Source organism: Balaenoptera acutorostrata, chromosome 4 (assembly GCF_949987535.1).
Source record: "Balaenoptera acutorostrata chromosome 4, mBalAcu1.1, whole genome shotgun sequence".
Classification (NCBI taxonomy): domain Eukaryota; kingdom Metazoa; phylum Chordata; class Mammalia; order Artiodactyla; family Balaenopteridae; genus Balaenoptera; species Balaenoptera acutorostrata.
Window position 1 is genome coordinate 82,039,790 of NC_080067.1, and position 19,041 is coordinate 82,058,830.

The 19,041-nt window shown below is 41.5% G+C and overlaps 1 protein-coding gene across 2 annotated transcripts in view; it reads left to right on the forward strand.

The window, feature by feature from the left end:
* The window catches only part of HACD2 (3-hydroxyacyl-CoA dehydratase 2), an 89,537-nt gene that overhangs the window by 14,353 nt on the left and 56,143 nt on the right, over window positions 1–19,041 (forward strand). For both annotated transcript variants that reach the window (XR_450453.3, XM_007175637.2), the window contains exon 3: window positions 6,719–6,737. Coding sequence is in view for 1 of the 2 variants with exons in the window: in XM_007175637.2 (XP_007175699.1) it covers window positions 6,719–6,737 (19 nt within the window). In the remaining variant the exon portion in view is untranslated. The remainder of the gene's footprint in view (window positions 1–6,718; window positions 6,738–19,041) is intronic.

Sequence of the window (19,041 nt, forward strand, 5' to 3'; positions counted from 1 at the left end):
TGATGTATGCATTTCTTTTGCTGTGAAGTGAGTTCTTTGATCAGACACAATACTGTGTAGCACGCTATGATGGCGGATCAGGCACCCTGTGAGTTCATAGATGGCGACGCTGGCAGAGGCACTGTGGGCAAGGAAGGCAAATCCATGTCTAGAATATGTGTTTATTCCAGTGAGGGCAAATATCTGCTCCCTCCTTGGTGGAAGAAATCCAGTGTAATCGACCTACCATCAGGTTATGTGCTGTCCGCCTGGGAAATGATGCTTTATAGGGCACTTAATTCTGATCTCTGCTATTGGCAGATTAGGTGCTCAGCAGTAGGATTAACCAGGTCTGCCTTGCTAAGAGGAAGTTCATGTTGTTGAGCCCATGCGTAGCCTCCATTCTTGTTAACATGGCCAATTGGTTCATGGGTCTATTGAGGAAACACTGGGATGGCTGGGAAGAGTCTGATTGACGTTAATAGTGTCCATCATTTTGTCCACCATCATTAAGAGTCTCCTTTACAGTAGATGCCGTTTGGTGAGCATTCACATGAGACGAATATTTTCAATGTCTATGCCCATTCTAAGAGATCCATCCTCATACTTCTTCGCCAACTTTCCTTGTCACTGTCTTCCAATCCTGTTCCTTCCAAGTCCCTGACCATCCAGCTAAACCATTAGAAACTGCTCATGAATGAGTCTAAATCTGTACTTCCTGGTTATCTCTCATTCCAGACACAGGAGAGAAGCAAATGTACTGCTCAAAGTTCTGAATATTTATGGTTTGTAAGGCACAGATCTCAAAATCAATAATATATGTAGTGATTAAGAGCACCAGCTCTGGAGCCTGGCTGCCTGTGTACAAGTTCTACCAGTTCCATTCATGCCCCAGTCTCCTGCTGGCCTTGGGGAGTCTCCTGGAGAGGCTGGGGAGGGGCGGCTCACCCAGGGAACACAGACACTGATGGCAGACACATTGGGGAGCATTCAACCGTGTGAACACTCCTAGCAGCTGACATTGGATCATTAGCACTATGACATATTTTCAAGGGAGATTTTGAATATGGCAAGTCTTCTGAATTTTTTTCTAATGAGGTGTGCTTATTTTAGTTCAGTGATTCTCAGTAGATCTCAGCAAGAGCAGTGTGACCCCTCTAGAGTGCGATTTAGAAAATTGTGAGGGTATTTTGATTGCCACAATGAATGGGGGTTCTATAAGTAGATGTCCTACACTGTCTGAGACAGTCCAACTCAGTGGAGGTCTGTGTTCCCCCTGACTTTTGTATATACCATGGGCTGATCCCTCTCCAAATATAAATTGATAGTTTTGTAGTACATATTCATACTAAAAAATCTTCACGAGAAATTAAACAAAAAGCTTATTAAGTTAGAAGAAGGTCGTTGTCTTAGTTTTCTCTTGCTGCGTGACAAAATACCACAAACTTAGCGGCTTAAAACCACACTCACTTATTAGCTCACAGTTCTATAAGTCAGAAACTGGGCTTGGCTGGGTTCTCTGCTCAGGGTCTCACAAGACTGAAATCAAGGTGTCAGTTGGGTTGGCTTCTATCTGGGGGCTCTGGGGAAGGGTCTGCTTCTAAGCTTATTCAGCTTGTTGACAGAATCTACTTAACCTGCGGTTGTAGGTCTGAGGTCCCATTTCCTTACTAGCTGTCAGCTGGAGGTCACTCCTAGCTCCTAGAGGCTGCTCTCCAGTCCCTGCACATGGCCTCCTCCCATCTTCTAAGTGAGAAATGGCATATTGAATATCTTTTGTTCCTTGAATATCTTTGAGTTCCTCTTCTGCCACCAGCTGGAGAAAACTCTCTGCTTTTAAAAGGCTGGCCTGATTGGATCAGGCCTACCCACATAATCTCTGTGCCTTAAAATCAATTGACTTCGGACTTTAATTACATTTGCAAAATTCCCGCCCTGTGGTACCTTGTTTAGTGTTTGATTGGATAACCAAGGTACAAGAATCTTACGGAATCATCTTTAGGATTCTGCCTAGCACAGTTGGTATGAATAGGGAGCTTAAGTGAAATAAAGGTATCATCTCAGAATAATTGAGTAATTTGTTCACTCTGCACATTCTGTTCTGTAGACATTATAGCATTTCCAGCTTGCATATTTAGTTGAAAAGGATTTCAGTGCAACAGTGTTATAACTGCAAAAGCAATGAAATTGATTGAAAATATGGAACAGATTGAGATTCCTGTTCAGACTTTAAGTTAATGGAGACTCGTGAAATGCAGGGATCTCATTCAGTTTCTTTTTTTTTTTTTAAATAAATTTATTTATTTTATTTATTTATCTTTGGCTGCATTGGGTCTTCGTTGCTGCGTGCGGGCTTTCTCTAGTTGCGGTGAGTGGGGGCTACTCTTCGTTGCGGTGCATGGGCTTCTCATTGCAGTGGCTTCTCCTGTTGGGGAGCATGGGCTCTAGGTGCGTGAGCTTCAGTAGTTGTGGCATGTGGGCTCAGTAGTTGTGGCCCATGGGCTTAGTCACTCCGCAGCATGTGGGATCTTCCTGGACCAGGGATCGAACCTGCGTCCCCTGCATTGGCAGGTGGATTCTTTTTCTTTTAATTAAATTTTTTTAATTTTTTATTTATTTTTGGCTGCACTGGGTCTTCATTGCTGCGCGTGGGCTTTTCTTTTTGTTGCGGTGTGCAGGCTTCTCATTGTGGTGGCTTCTCTTGTTGTGGAGCACAGGCTCTAGGTGCACAGGCTTCAGTAGTTGTGGCTCACAGGCTCTAGAGTGTACGCTCAGTAGTTGTGGCGCACGGGCTTAGTTGCTCTGCGACATGTGGGATCTTCCCGGACCAGGGCTGGCACCCGTGTCCCCTGCATTGGCAGGCGGATTCTTAACCACTGCCCCACCAGGGAAGCCCCCTCGATTTCTTTAATATAACTATTTTAATAATATTTTATACTGCCTTTTTTTGAATCACTACAGTTGTTCAGTTTTATCCTAAAACTATCCACAGTTACACAACTACTTTATCACATCTTGCATTACTGTTTTTTTGTCTAATCCATCTTCTTTTCCTTGTCGCACCATTCAAAGAATATTGTTTCCAAGTTCTTTTTACAGACCAGGCACAGACTGTATGTCTCAGTGGGATTTCAAAGCAGAAGGATGTTTTCTGTGATACTTTCTTCCTACCCTATCCCATGACATAATCTAGGGGATTATTTTGACACCACACTTACAAATAAATAAGACCTAGTTTCATTTGTGATAATGTTGTACTTCCTCATTTTCTCTACTTTGTTATTTACTTGACATGTTGTTTTTAACTTCAGTTAAGATTACTTCCCTATGTCCATTATTATCTTAATACTGTTTTTATTCTAGGGTTGGTCTGTACCTCTGTTCTTTTATTTTCCTATTCTTGTCCAAAGTACTTTCTGATATTCTTATTTTTAAATCCAAACTTATTCATCATAAGTTGATACCTGTATCTGACTGCTTCATTATTTCATTGTGTCCCCAAGCATTTATCTGTGGAAATACATATTTTTTTAAATAAACTACTATCTTTTTATTTCTTCTTTACATATTGGTTAGGACACTGTTTATTTGTTTTAATTTTTGTGCAGGTAAGTTATATCATCTCTGAATTTTATATTTAGTAAAGGAGGCATTATAAAATATGTGATTAAAAAGGGGAGATTGGGGGCTTCCCTGGTGGCGCAGTGGTTGAGAATCTGCCTGCCAATGCAGGGGACACAGGTTCGAGCCCTGGTCTGGGAAGATCCCACATGCCGCGGAGCAGCTGGGCCCGTGAGCCACAATTGCTGAGCCTGCGCGTCTGGAGCCTGTGCTCCGCAACGAGAGGCCGTGATAGTGAGAGGCCCACGCACGGCAATGAAGAGTGGCCCCCACTTGCCGCAACTAAAGAAAGCCCTCGCACAGAAACGAAGACCCAACACAGCCATAAATAAATAAATAAAATAAAATAAAATAAAAGATGGGCCCATCAAATGACATTTAAAAAAAAAAAAAAAAAGGGGAGATTGGGTCTCATAGGACTAAGATCTGTTCTATCACACAGAAAAGACATGATAGGCCTTAAGGTTATCCATCCTTTCCTGCAGTGTCCTGTTGTAAATCAGCAGCCTGGATGTCTTGCCACATACATGAATAGAATAGGGTTTCTATCTAGGCACTATCATCTGTCTTGTCTCAAAGGATGCTCATCACTCGTCTTTCGTTCCATTTCATTTTTTTTTTTTTTAAAGATTAGTTTTTTTTTTTTTTAATACTTTATTTATTTATTTTATTTATGACTGTGTTGGGTCTCTTAGTTTTCGTGTGAGGGCTTTCTCTAGTTGAGGCAAGTGGGGGCCACTCTTCATCGCGGTGCGGGGGCCGCTCTTCATCGCGGTGCGCGGGCCTTTCACCATCGCGGCCCCTCCCGCTGCGGGGCACAGGCTCCAGACACGCAGGCTCAGCAGTTGTGGCTCACGGGCCCAGTTGCTCCGCGGCATGTGGGATCTTCCCAGACCAGGGCTCGAACCCGTGTCCCCTGCATTGGCAGGCAGATTCTCAACCACTGCACCACCAGGGAAGCCCTCCATTTCATTTTAATCAGCACGTATCTTAGTTTTCCTCAACTTTGCAGCAGGAGGTTTGGCTTATCTTGTTATAGTCACACATTTGAGATTCTTAGCAGTGTTTTCTTTTGAAAAATATAAGATTTGCAGTCTAGTAATTCTTTTGTTCTTTTATCAGTTATCGACATATTTGTGTAGCTTGATTTTTTTTTAATCCAAGCCACCCCCATCCTCCTCCCTTCAGAAAAAATTAGTGAAATCATAGACTTGAGCACAGAGTCTTATTAGGCATGGGTTTTTTTGGGGTTTTTTTGTTTTTTGTTTATTTTTGGTTGTTGGGTCTTTGTTGCTGCACACGGGCTTTCTCTAGTTGCATCGAGCGGGTTTCTCACTGCAGTGGCTTCTCTTGTTGCGGAGCACGGGCTCTAGGCACACGGGCTTCAGTAGTTGTGGCACGCAGGCTCAGTAGTTGTGGCTCGCAGGCTCTAGAGCACAGGCTCAGTAGATGTGGCACATGGGCTTAGTTGCTCTGTAGCATGTGGGATCTTTCTGGATCAGGGATCGAAGCCGTGTCCCCTGCATTGGCAGGCGGATTCTTTTTTTTTTTTAATTAAATTTTTAAAAATTTTTTAATTTATTTTTGGCTGCATTGGGTCCTCATTGCTGCATGTGGGCTTTTCTCTTCGTTGCGGTGCGCGGGCTTCTCATTGTGGTGGCTTCTCTTGTTGTGGAGCACAGGCTCTAGGCGCACAGGCTTCAGTAGTTGTGGCACACGGACTCAGTAATTGTGGCATGCGGGCTCTAGAGTGTAGGCTCAGTAGCTGTGGCTCACGGGCTTAGATGCTCCGCGGCATGTGGGATCTTCCCGGACCAGGGCTGGCACCCATGTCCCCTGCGTTGGCAGGCGGATTCTTAACCACTGAGCTACCAGGGAAGTCCCTAGGCATGTTTTAGATAGAGCTAAGTCTTGTCAAGTTATAGCTTTTGCAGGTATAACTGATGTACAGTGAAATGATAGAAAAAGCAGTAGAGTGGAAATAAAATCTAGGTTCTTGATCCTGTACATCACTTACTACCTTGGTGAAGCTGAGCAGTGTTTCTAAGCCTTCGTTTTCTCATCTGCAAGTAGAGATATCTGTCCTGCCCATCTGCCAGGGTTATTGTTAGTTTCAAACAACACAATGACGGCTCGAGAAATGTAAATTCCAAAATGCACTGCAACAGTTCTTAGGTCTTATCATCCAGAAAAGCTTTGGTCATTAAATCAACCTTGTGGATGGCTTCAAATTACTTCTTTACTACCACCACCCAGGTTAAAGCAGTGCCAGATACAGGATGAATTGGAAGGGGATTTGGAAGAACCTAATTGGCTGGTTAGATGGCCATTGAGATGGAGAGGAGATAGCAGTCTCACCCATGCACTGGAAATAAAAAACTGGAGAAGACATGCCAAAAGCATTGGCAGGACTTGGAAACCTGTTTGACTTGGGAGTGAAGGAAAGGAAAGAGCAGTTGAATCTGAGAGTGGGGGGCTTGGTGATCAAGAGGCATGGTAGGTATGAAGGAAAGGAAGGGTGAGCTTCCTGCTGAAGCATGCCATCTTTGAGTTGCTGCTGGTACACCTAGATGGAGATGTCCAAAGGAATGTGGGCCTGGAGTTCAAAGAGATCTGGGGTTAGAGATTAGACTGGGAATACCCCTATGAGATCACAGAATGAGATAAGATGGGGTCCAAGGGTAGAGCTTTGTAGAATAAATGTCTGCATTGAAGGGCCTGCCGGGTAAGAAAAGGCTCTTCTGATCCTGTGTTCCATAGTCTGTGATAGTTCTGTTCTGTACAAATGGGACATGGGCGTTGTTGTACACTGGCTGCTCTTACCAGTTTATGTATTATGGAAGAGGTCCTTGACATTTGCTAAACTACTGGGTAAGATTTATTCCTTAGGAAATCTTCCATAGATACACAAACTAAAAATGAACAAACAAAAAACTGAACAAGAATTTACATTTTGTTAAATAGTCTGTAGCCAAGTTTAAAAATTGAATGTTCATTTTTCGAATTCAATACTGCTGGCAGACACTGCTCTATTCTTCTGAAAGGCTAGTTTGTATGAAATAAAACTATAATATTATTGATCTTTACTAATTCTCTTTTCCCCCCTTTTTCTCTCTAGATTTTACATTGTGCAATAGGTGAGTATGGAATTCCCCCCCAACTTATGTAGAGTGGATTCTGCTTTCTTTTTTTTAAGTCATGAATGATAGGTTGATTAGATTCTTACTGAACATTGAAAAAACTAACCTATTTAATCATTATGTATAAAATTGCTTAGGCTTTTGGTTTCTAAAATCATGGGTACTATTTAGATGTTATCACTGAACACTTTATTAAACGCCATGGCTCTTTTTCTCTGTCAATCTACAGAGGCCTCTCCTACCTTCTCAGTACAAGGGTAAATAGAGAAACACTAGCATATTTATAAAAATGTGACTTGGAGTGCTGGGCTCTGTTGAAAGCCCTCTCTGATTACTTAAATGTTATACTCTCTTTCCTTATTTTTTAAAATGGAGTACTGCGTATATTGCCTACCTCTCAGATGAATATTTAATGTATGTGAGAGGGATTGGAAAGTACAAGTACAAAGAGTTATACAAATGTGAGAGATTTCTACTAAAAGCAGATACAATGTGATTTCTTTTTGGGGGTTGCGGAGGGTCATCAAATTCTGCTCTGGAACTAAGGCATAACTTCTAGTCTGGGGCGGCTAGACTCCTCTAAGCAGAAATCAATTTTGGAAAATTGATAGACCCTGTGGAGTAAACCCATAGCGGGTGCTGTGCATGTGGACTTGTCTCTCCAAGGGAGGATTTGAAGTTGCTACTCACTGAGAAGCACCAAAAGTCTGAAAACTCCAGAACTATGCATTCAAACCATTATGGCCCTGATCAACATAATGGATAAATTAAGTGGGTACTTACTATATTCGGGGCACTGGGGAATTCAGAGATGAGGAGACTTATGGTTCAGGTGGACACACAGCAAACTCTCCACCATGGGCCTTAAAGGGATCACTATGATGCCTGGGCTCTATTACTTTTAAGGAAGACAAACATCTTCCTTATAAAGAATTGCACCTTGGCTATTTTCTCACTGGGAGGAGGTCTACAATCAGGGATTTCTCAAATGATTTGCAAAACTTTGTATGGAGGTGTCTGTGTTTGCTTGGGAAGGTGGGTAGAATTCATAGCTTTCATAGATTCTCAGAGGAGCGTGATTCAGAAGGTTAGGAAGCTGCTTTAGCACCTTTAAGCAAGAGATTTGAAAGGCGCTTGGAGACTCACTTATCATGTGGTCTGCTTTCCCAGAGAAGGTTAAGGGACCTGGTCCCGTAGCCAGTAAACGGCACAGCCTCCCTGGCCAGTCTGAGCCAGAGCCCACCTGACTGACTTTATTTTAGGTGAATGGGTTTCAGCTAGTGAATAATCTTACATACATTTTCTTTTTAATCCTTTATCTAGAGTTTTGAGGTGAAAAACTTGTCCCTTCTTAAGTGCTTAAATTTGTAGATTGGGGGATATATTCAGCCAGAGAGAGTTCTGGAACCAGTTCAGGCCTTCTCCATATGACTGAACCCTGTGCCCCCTGTCTCCCCCTGTCTCTTAACCTTCAGCTGCCTCCATACAAAGCTCTTAGATGCATGTCTTCCAAGTGTGTGTATTATTATTTTAATTAATATTGCCTTGTATTTTAATACGCAAATTCCTTTTATCTGTCTTAGAATATATTCTCATGCCTCTATAAAATTTCTACCCCTGGAAATAAAGTTTCTGACAAGTATATTTATTCATTCATACCAAGAACATGATTGAATGCCTACCAGGTAGGGCCAGAGACTGGTGGGTAGTGGGAACAGAGAGGTGAACAGGCACAGGCTTAGGCTCAGGAAAGCCACACTCAGATGGGCGCCCCTCTGAGCGCCTCTGGCAGGATCTGCTCCGAGGACTAGCATCTGTGTCACACTCTGCTCTGATGGTTTGTTGACAGGTGTCCCTAGGTCTTGGTGTGGTGCCTGACACACAGGAGATACTTTAAAATTCCTTCTTATTTTCTCAAGAACCTTGTTCCATCAGTGATTCTCTCTCTTGCATCATCACCCTTTGTCATCCGCCTTTTCCTTCTCAGCTCACAAAATGCTCAGAATGCTCCATCCTAAAAATAATTTTTAACCTAACCTTTGACCCTACCTTCCTCCCTTATTACTACGTAAGTCCTCTTCATCCCTTTTACCAGATTTCTGGTATACTCTTTCCACTTCCGCGCTCCCATTTATACCTTAACCCAGCAGTTGTGCTTTTGTCCCCCTTGTCCTACTAAAATTGCCCTCTGGTCTAAAATCAGCACGAGTTTCTGTTAAATTCTGAGGAATTTAATGTTTGGAATTCACTGAACTTCTCAACTACGTTGGGTACCACTGATGACCCCTTCTGTGACATCCTGTTCTTTTATCTTACATCATACTGAGCCCTCCTGGCTTTTCTGGTCCTCTGTGGTTCTTTTCTTTCTTTGGGGGCTTTTCTTTCTCCCCTTGCCCCTTAATTGTGGGTGTTCCCAGTATCTGGCCTAGCGTACTGCTCTTCTGCCTGAACAGGCCCTCTGGGTGATCTCTTCCCTTCTCGTGGGTTGAGGTACTTATGCCACTCAATTCTTTAACTCCAAGCCACACCTGCACCCCAGACTCCAGACTCACCCCGTGAGCTCTTGGATGTCCACTCCTGGATGTACACCTCCTCCTCCTCAGCATGACTCTCACTCTCACACTTGTTTAGCCTCCTTCTTCTTGTCAGGTGCTCTACCAGCTTCCAACCACTATCCATTCAGTTACCGATTCTAGACCTAGGGCTCATCCATGATGTCTCCTCTCCTTTCCCCATATTCCCATAGCCAGGTGGTCATCAGGTTTTCTCAGTTCTGTTTCCTAAATAGTTCTCAGATTGTCCTGTTTTTTCCAGCCCTGTTCAGGGCCTGAGTATGTCTCATCTGGACTCCCATATCACACTCCCTGAACTTGTAGGTTTATAATATTAATATTAGTAATAATAAGAGCGATCATTATAATAAGAGCATTTACTATGTTTCAGTGCTTTACATTCATAATCTACTTACTTCCCATTTTACTGTTGACAAGACTGAGGCTTAGAAGGTTTTATGTCTTGCCAAAGTTCACTTAGCTAATAAGCCCTAGAGCTAGAAGTTGAACCTGTGGCTGTGTGGCTCCAAATCCATGCTCACAGTCCTCGAGGGGTTCAGTTAAAGGATGATTCTGAGCATGTCACTTCCATGCTTAAAACCCTTCGCTGGTTTAAACATCTTCATGCTTTGGACCCTGCCCACCTCCCTAGCCTTACCTATGTCCATTCCCTGCCTCCCACTCTATGCTTCAGCAACCCTGACCTTCTTGTGTCCCCCCGGCCCCCCATACTACTGCACTACTTCCTGCCTCTGGTCGGTGCCCAGGCTTCGTGCTCTGCCGGAGTGGTAGCCCATCCCCTGCAGCTGGCAGCTTCCCCCAGTAAACTCTCCTACCACCCTCTGGCTAGATTACATACCATTCCTCACTTTTCTGTAATACCCTGCAACTCACTCTGTTATCACACTTTCCACAATGTATTATGGTCTGTCACTATACCTATATCTCCCACCAAGATCACTGAATTTTTCCAAGAATGAGAACTGTTTCCTATTGATTTCTGTATGCCAGCACCTAACAGTTCATGGCTCCTAGTGGGAGCTCAGTGAACATTTGATCATAATCTTACTAAATTCTGGTGAAATTTTCTGAAACTTGTTTCAAAATGTTTTCAGTTCCTTAAATCAATAAGAATACTAATAAATAGGCTGTTTCTAGCATTAGCCTAAAGGCAATCCTTTATTTATTCATTTATTTATTTAAATTTTATTTATTTATTTATTTATTTATTTATGGCTGTGTTGGGTCTTCGTTTCTGTGCGAGGGCTTTCTCTAGTTGCGGCAAGTGGGGGCCACTCTTCATCGCGGTGCGTGGGCCTCTCACTATCGCGGCCTCTCTTGTTGCGGAGCACGGGCTCCAGACGCGCAGGCTCAGCAGTTGTGGCTCACGGGCCTAGTTGCTCTGCGGCATGTGGGATCTTCCCAGACCAGGGCTCGAACCCGTGTCCGCTGCATTGGCAGGCAGATTCTCAACCACTGCGCCACCAGGGAAGCCCGATCCTTTATTATTTTTACTCATACGACTTAAGTTTACTTTTGGAATGATGGTTTATTTTCCTGTGGCTTTCTGAAACTTTCCACTGTAATAGCTTGGTCTTTTAGAAACTTGTTTTAGAGCCTTGAGATGTCTTTAGTTTACATATTGTTGATGAGAAGTCTAGACCTCAGTCAGACCTGGGTTAGTTACTAGCTGTTACTTTCAGGATGTAACTCAACTTTTGTGTGCCTTCATTTCTTCCTCAATAAAAGGAGGATAATAATACCTACCTCTAGGGTTGTTGTGAAAACACGAGAGGACACACATGAGAAACACTTAGCTTAATGTCTAAGATACGGCAATGTTGAAAATTGCCCAATGAGATGGTAGTTCTTATTATTAACAATAATAATGTCATAGAATGTTAAAAGTTTTATTGTCCCTAATGTAATGTTCCATATTTAGATTTATATAAGTGTAACTCTTCCATATCCTTATTTTTCCTAAATTGTAATTTCTGTGTAAGTGAGTGCTTCAGGGCCACCTGCTCTTAGTATGGGCTGGAGTTGCTTCTTGTCCATGGTTGTGACAATGCAACTTGGCAAAAATAGCCTCCAGAAATAGTAAACTAAAATTCCACGTGAGGGATTCATTTCTGTGAGAAAGTCAGGCCTCTGTCCTCCCAAATGGGTTTCCATGCCCCAACTTCTTTAAAGTGGGTTGTTTGCTGATAATGCAGGAACAAGATTTCTTTTGCGGGGAGGGAAGGGGACAAGTGATAGCCCTTTGAACACATGTTGGGGACATATTTTTTTAAATTAAGGTATAATTGACATATAGCATTGTATTAGTTTCAGGTGTACAACATAAGGCTTTGGTATATGTATATATTGTTAAATGATCACCAAAATACGTTTAGTTAATGTCCATCACCTCATATAGTTATAATTTTTTTTCTTGTGGTAAGGACTTTTAAGGTCTGCTCTCTTAGCAACTTTAAATATGCAATCCAGTATTATTAACTGTAGTCGCCATGCTCTGCATTACATCCCCAGGACTTGTTTATGTTATAACTAGAAGTTTGTACCTTTTGACAACCTTCACCCGTTCCCCGCACCTCCACCCCTTGCTTTTGGCAACCACCAGTCTGTTCTCTGTATCTATGCGTTTGGTTTTTTGTTTTTGTTTTTTTTTTCCTAGATTTCACATGCAAGTGAGATCAAACAGTATTTGTCTTTTTCTGGGATAAGATTTCTTAAAGGTCGCAGCCCTCAGACCAAGATTCATAGTGCTTTTATTTATGCAGTGTTTTTCTTTTTGGAAATGAGAATTTAAAAACCCAATTGGGACATGTCTTTTACAAGACTGCAAAGAACAGTTGTGGTTTTCTTTAATCACATGGTACAGTTTGTACTGAAAGAAGTATTACCTGTTTTTCTGTGTTGTGCTCAAGATTAGATTGTGGAAGAGGCATATTGGATATAGGTGGTTCTCAGCTAACTCCAGAGTATGGTTACCCCACTTTGTTGGGATAGAAATTAGAGGTAGAGGGACTAGAACTGATGATACTCTTTTTTTTTTTTTTTAATAAATTTATTATTTTTTATTTATTTATTTTTGGCTGCGCTGGGTCTTCATAGCTGCGCGGTCTTTCTCTAGCTGCTGCGAGCGGGGGCTACTCTTCTCTGCAGTGTGCGGTCTTCTCATTGCGGTGGCTTCTCTTGTTGCAGAGCATGTGCTCTAGGCACGCGGGCTTCAATAGTTGTGGCATGCAGGCTCAGTAGTTGTGGCTCACGGGCTCTAGAGCGCAGGTTCAGTAGTTGTGGCGCATGGGCTTAGTTGCTCCGCGGCATGTGGGATCTTCCTGGACCAGGGCTCGAACCCATGTCCCCTACATTGGCAGGCGGATTCTTAACCACTGCGCCACCAGGGAAGCCCCTGATGACACTCTTGATAAGATGTAACATTGTGTGTTTGGTGAACCTTTGTGTTGGAAATTATACTGTCAATATAAATAATTTTGGAAGTTCTCTTGATTGAAAACTGTAGAACAGGAGTTCAGTCATAGCCCAGAGGGTATTATGTCTGAAGTTGAGTATTAGCACTGTGATATCATCAACAGACAAGGACAGAAGCCCTTTCACGTAGGTATCCTAGATTTGTGGTTTCAAATATTTGCTGTATATTCCAGCTTGCACTCCTCTTGTAAACTAATGATACCTTTTACTTAATTATTTTTTAAAAATTAGTTTTAAGAAATTTGTAATCACCTTAATATTAATAGGTAGCATATGGCTTCAGACTGATTTTATTAAGTAACAAATGGTGCCAGGGAGGAAAGGGGCAGCTGCCAGAGAGACAAGCACCAGAAGACCCAGTCTCCTACCAGAAATCTCATCCCTCCCACCAGTGAGAATGAACTAAATCCTCTCCAAACTGCAACGCCTCCTCCCATCTGCACCCCCCTCCCCAGCCCCCCAGAGGTTCAAGCTTTTATTACTCATTTACAGTGCAATATTGTGAAGGACACGCCCTCACATATTACTAAAGCCAGACCCAGAACCTTCCGTGTTGCAGCAGAAGAGAACTCTGGAAGGAAAGCATTGTGGAGGAAAGGGGTTATTCCCCCGGATTTGCTCACCTGGAATTCTGCTTTCACCCCTGCGCCCAGCCCTCATGGGTATGGCTGGGCACAGAAACAAAACTGCCTTCTTTGGTGCCTCTTAGCTTAGTTGACATTTTTTAAATGAACTTTACCAAAAGTGAGGAAGAACAAAAAGGGAATGAGTATCAAAAATACAGACAGTATAAAAATAGCCATATTCCCAAAGTACAAATTTCTGATCCTGAGATCTATCTCTCCTTTTGTTAGTGGGAACTGACACAGGGTCACATGGACCTTGCCGGCTCTCTTCCACCCTGTTCTTAGTGTATTCAACCCTGGGACCCATTTCCCCAAGCCGATTTTCCTGGCTTACGGAGTACAAAATGGTGCAGATTTAGATTCAGAAGTTGCTTTCTGCCTGGGGGCATGTTTAGTGGTAGTACTGACAGGGGAAGGAGAAGCCCTTTGAGGTGGGGAAATGGACTTAACCTTTCCCAGCAGGCCAGCCTGTGTCTGCTGCCTACAGGGCTGTCTGGGTGCAGTGGGCTGTCTGGGTGCAGTGGGGAGGTTAGAGGCCTGGTCAACTCCTTGCTATTCTGTCTTTATCATTTATTAAGTACAGTCATCTCCCAGCATCCCGACACCAGAACTCTACCAAGACCATGTTCATAATCTTTCCCAAATCAGCCAAGCCCTTCTGTCCAGTCTAGCTTAGTCTCCCTCTGCTTTGGCGCTTTGATTATTCTGTTGCCTCCTGATCACATTTTGCCTCCTTCCCTCTAGACAGAGAGAGAAGAGGAAAGGAAGATAGTTTTAGCACCTGCATCTTCTGCTCCTCATACCCAAAGTTTCAGCCACTTTCTCTGAATAAACTTTGCATTTTCACACTCCATGATTTTGTACATGAAATGTCCCTTTGCCTGGAACATCCAGCTCCATAAGTTGTTCCCGGCTCTGAGTGAATGTACTGAGATGAAGGGAAGGGACAAATAAGGCATGCTCATCAGGAGCCCAAAGTGCCTGAGCAGGGAAGGTGAGGGACTTACCCAGAGCTCATGCACACTGCCTGGCACCTAGCAAGCACTCAGTAAGCTGTAGCAGCTCTTCCATTGATTATTAGTGGGCAAAACATCATCCCTGAGGGTTTCTGTGCCCAGTTGGAAAAGGGAAAGCCATGAAGAGAGCCTAGATCAGGGAATTTTACCCTTTGCCATCCTTGCAGGAACAGCTAGGGGTTTGGTTTGAATGGAAACCTGTTACTGAGATATTTTAAAATATCTTCTCTGTAAGGTAATATTATCTTGTTTTCCAGTCCATCAGGAAGCAAGCTAAGGCAAACCAACCCCATTGGAAACACTGCTAGCTGTGTAACAAGTCAGGCATCCTCCCTCTGGGCATTAGTTTTCACATCTGAAGAACTAGGAGTTTGACTAGATAATAGATAATCTCTAACATTCCTTTCAGCTGGATGATCTGAAATTCCATGAAACTAACTATGAAGTAGCTTCAGAGATGGTCAGTTGTCTGAGCAGTAATAGAAAAGGAGGATGCGCTAGATGTTTAAATATACCTATGTATGAGTATTAGGAAACTTGTTTCAAGTATAGTATTGATAGTTTTAGTACATTTTCCCTCTCAATGCATTTTTTATTGAAGTATAGTTGATGTACAATATTATATGTTACAGGTGTACAATATAGTGATTCACAATTTAAAGGTTATACTCCATTTATAGTTATTATAAAATATTGGCTATATTCCCTGTGCTATACAATATATCCATATAGCTTATTTATTTTATACATGGTACCAGTAGTTTGTACCTCTTAATCCCCTACCCTGATCCTTCCCCTCCCTGTTTCTCTCTCCCCACTGGTAGCCGATAGTTTGTTCTCTATATCTGTGAGTCTGTTTCTTTTTTGTTAAATTCATTAGTTTGTTGCATTTTTTGGATTCTACATATAAGTGATATCATACAGTATATGTCTTTCTCTGTCTGACTTATTTCACTTAACATAATGCCCTTCAGGTCCATACATGATGCTGCAAATGGCAAGATTTCATTCTTTTTTATGGCTGCGTAGTATTCCATTGTATATGTATACCATATCTTTATCCATTCATCTGTCGAGGGACACTTAGGTTGCTTCAATATCTTGGCAGTTGTAAATAATGGTGCTATGAACATTGGGGTGCACGTATCTTTTCAAATTAGTGTTTTGGGGGTTTTTTGGATATATACCCAGAAGTGGAATTGCTGGATCATATGGTAGGTCTATTCGTTTTTTGAGAAACCTCTGTTCTGTTTTCCACAGTGGCTGCACCAATTTACATTCCCACCAACAGTGTACAAGGGTTCCCTTTTCTCTGCATCCTTGCCAACATTTGTTATTTGTGTTCTTTTTGATGATAGCCATCTGACAGATTAGAGGTGATATCTCATTGTGGTTTTGATTTGCATTTTCCTGATGATTAGCAATGTTGAGCATCTTTTCATGTGTCTGTTGGCCATTTGCATGTCCTCTTTGGAAAAATGTCTCGAGTTCTTCTGCCCATTTTTTAATCAGGTTGTTTGGTTTTTTTGATGTTGAGTTGTATGAGCTGTTTATATATTTTGATTAACCCCTTCTCAGTCATATCATTTGCAAATATTTTCTCCCATTCAGTAGGTTGTCTTTTCGTTTTGTCAATGGTTTCCTTTGCTGTGCAAAAGGTTTTAAGTTTAATTAGGTCCCATTTGTTTATTTTGCTTTTCTCAATGCATCTTGAAAGCCCCAGCAGAAAACTGAATTGGGATGGGAGATGAACACACACACTTTCTATGGCATACATTTACCCATGATCATCACTAGATGGCACCCTTGTATTAGTAAGGAGACACTCTGAAGGTAAGGACTACTGAAGGATGTCTAATAAAAATAGTAATGAATCAATAGCTGAAACTGAAAAGAGAGAGAGAAAAGAGAAGTGGATGTTTTTCCATCGCTGTCTCATGCCTTGATCGTTAATATTTTAGGTAACAAAAAGCTGAAACTTCCTGCATTGCCCTGGAGATTATCTCATAAATATTTCTTAATTATAGGTACAAGGTATCTTTAAAATTAAAAATTACCTTAATTTGCTTAATTAAAAAGCTAGAGACAAAGAAAGTATTTCAGAAGATCTCTGGTCAGATGGTTTGTGACAGTCTGAAGTCAGTAAACCTTCCACTTATGTTCTTAGCTTCAAAAGCAAGGTTAGTCCAGCAAAGCTGTGGGATCTAGTTCCCTGGCCAGGGATCTAACCTAGGCCCGCTGCATTGGGAGCTCGATGTCTTAACCACTGCACCACGAGGGAAGTCCCGGTTTCCTTTATTTTAACCTTCATTTCTCAAATGACAAATGATGTGCACATTTTTTAATATTTCTATTTGCCATTTGTATACCTTCTTTGATGAGGTTTCTGTTCACATCTTTTGCCCACTTTTTAGTTGAGTTGTTTGTTTTCCTGTTGAGATTTTTAAATTCTTACTATATTTTGGATATAAATCCTTTATCAGGCATATGTTTAGCAAATATCTTCTCCCAGTCTGTGACTTGTCTTTTCATTCTTTTAATAGTTTCTTTCACAAAGCAGAAGTTTTTAATTTTAATGAAGTCCAACTTAACCAACTTAACCAAAGTTTAACTTAAAACCAACCAACTTTACACTTAACCAGCTTAAAACCAAAAAATTGCTTTTATGAAGGAATTTTTTTCTTTCATGGATTATGCTTTTGGTGTTGTATCTAAAAACTCATTACCAAACCCGAGGTCACATAGATTTTCTCCTGTTTTCTTCCAGCAGTTTTATAGCTTTACACTTTACAAATAGGTCTGTGATCTGTTTCGAGTTAATTTTTGTGAAAAATGTCTAGGCTGTATCTAGATTCACTTTTTCACATGTGGACATCGGTTGTCCCAGCACCATTTATTAGAAAGACTATCCTTTCTCCATTGAATTGTCTTTGTGCCTTTGTTGAAGATCAGATATTTGCATGGGTTTATTTCTGGGCTCTCTATTCTGTTCTGTTGATCTAAATGTCAGTTATTTTACCAATACCATACGGTCTTGATTATAATAGATATAAGGCCTCCAACTTTCTTCTTTTTCTTCAGTATTGTATGGGTCTTTTGACTTTCCATATAAACTTTAGGATCAGTTTGTTAATATCTACAAAGTAGCTTCCTAGGACTTTTGACTGATATTGTGTTGAATCTATAAATCATGTTGGGAAGAATTGACATCTTAACAATATTGAGTCTTTTAGTCCACAGACATGGACTAGCTCTCCATATATTTAGTTCTTACTTGATTTCTTTCATCATTGTTTTGACGTTTTCCACATAAAAATCCTGTACCTATTTTGTTAGATTTGTACCTAAGTATTTCCTTTTTTTGATGTTATTACAATTTTTTTTTTTAATTTCAAATTCTGGTTGTTCATTGCTGGCATATAAGACCGCAATTGGCTTTTTATGTAGTGACCTTGTATCCTGCAACCTTGCTCTACTTGCTTATTAGTTCCAGGAGGTTTTTTTGGTAGATTCTTTGGGTAGATCTGTATAGATAATCATGCCATCTATGAATAAAGATAGTTTTGTTTCTTCCTTTCCAATTTGTATACTTTATTTCTTTTTCTTGTCTTACTGCACTAGCCAGAACTTCCAGTTTGACATTCATTATGTTCTTTACTCGGCCTTCCTTGTATGTTTCTCCTGGGAAGTCTGATACCAACCTAATTATCTTGCCCTTTTAAGATAATTTATCTTTTGGGGACTTTCCTGGTGGTGCAGTGGTTAAGAATCTGCCTGCCAATGCAGGGGACACGGGTTCGATCCCTGGTCTGGGAAGATCCCACATGCCACAGGGTAGCTAAGCCTGTGCACCACAACTGCTGAGCCTGTGCTCTAGAGCCCACGAGCCACAACTAATGAACCCACGCACCACAACTACTGAAGCCCGCGTGCTCTAGGGCCTGCGTGCTGCAACTACTGAGCCCGCATGCTGCAACTACTGAGCCCGCATGCTGCAACTACTGTAGCCCGTGTGCCTAGAGCCCATGCTCTGCAACAAGAGAAGCCACCACAATGAGAAACCTATGCACCGCAACCAAGAGTAGCCCCCACTCGCTGCAAATAGAGAAAGCCCATGCGCAGCAATGAAGACACAACGCAGCCAAAAGGAAAAAATAAGATACTTTGTCTTTTTACCTGAAAATCATAAAATTTTTTTCTTTTTTTCCACCTTTATTGAGATATAAAAATTATATATATTTACAGTACACAGTGTGATGCTTCAATATAAATATACATTGTTAAATGATTGCCACACTCAAGCTAATTAACATTATCTATTACCTCACAGTTATCTTTTTTTTTTTTGTAGTGAGGACATTTAAGATTATTCTCTTAGCAAATTTCATGTATACAATATAATATTATTAACTACAGTCACCATACTGTACATTAGTTCTCCAGAACTTATTCATCCTGCACAACTGAATCTTTGTATTCTTTGACCAACATCTCCCCTTTTTCCCCATCCCACAACTCTAAGCAGCCACCATTCTGTTCTTTGCTTCTATGAGTTTGACTTCTTTTAGATTCCACCTGTGAGTGAGATCATGGAGTGTTTCTCTTTCTTACC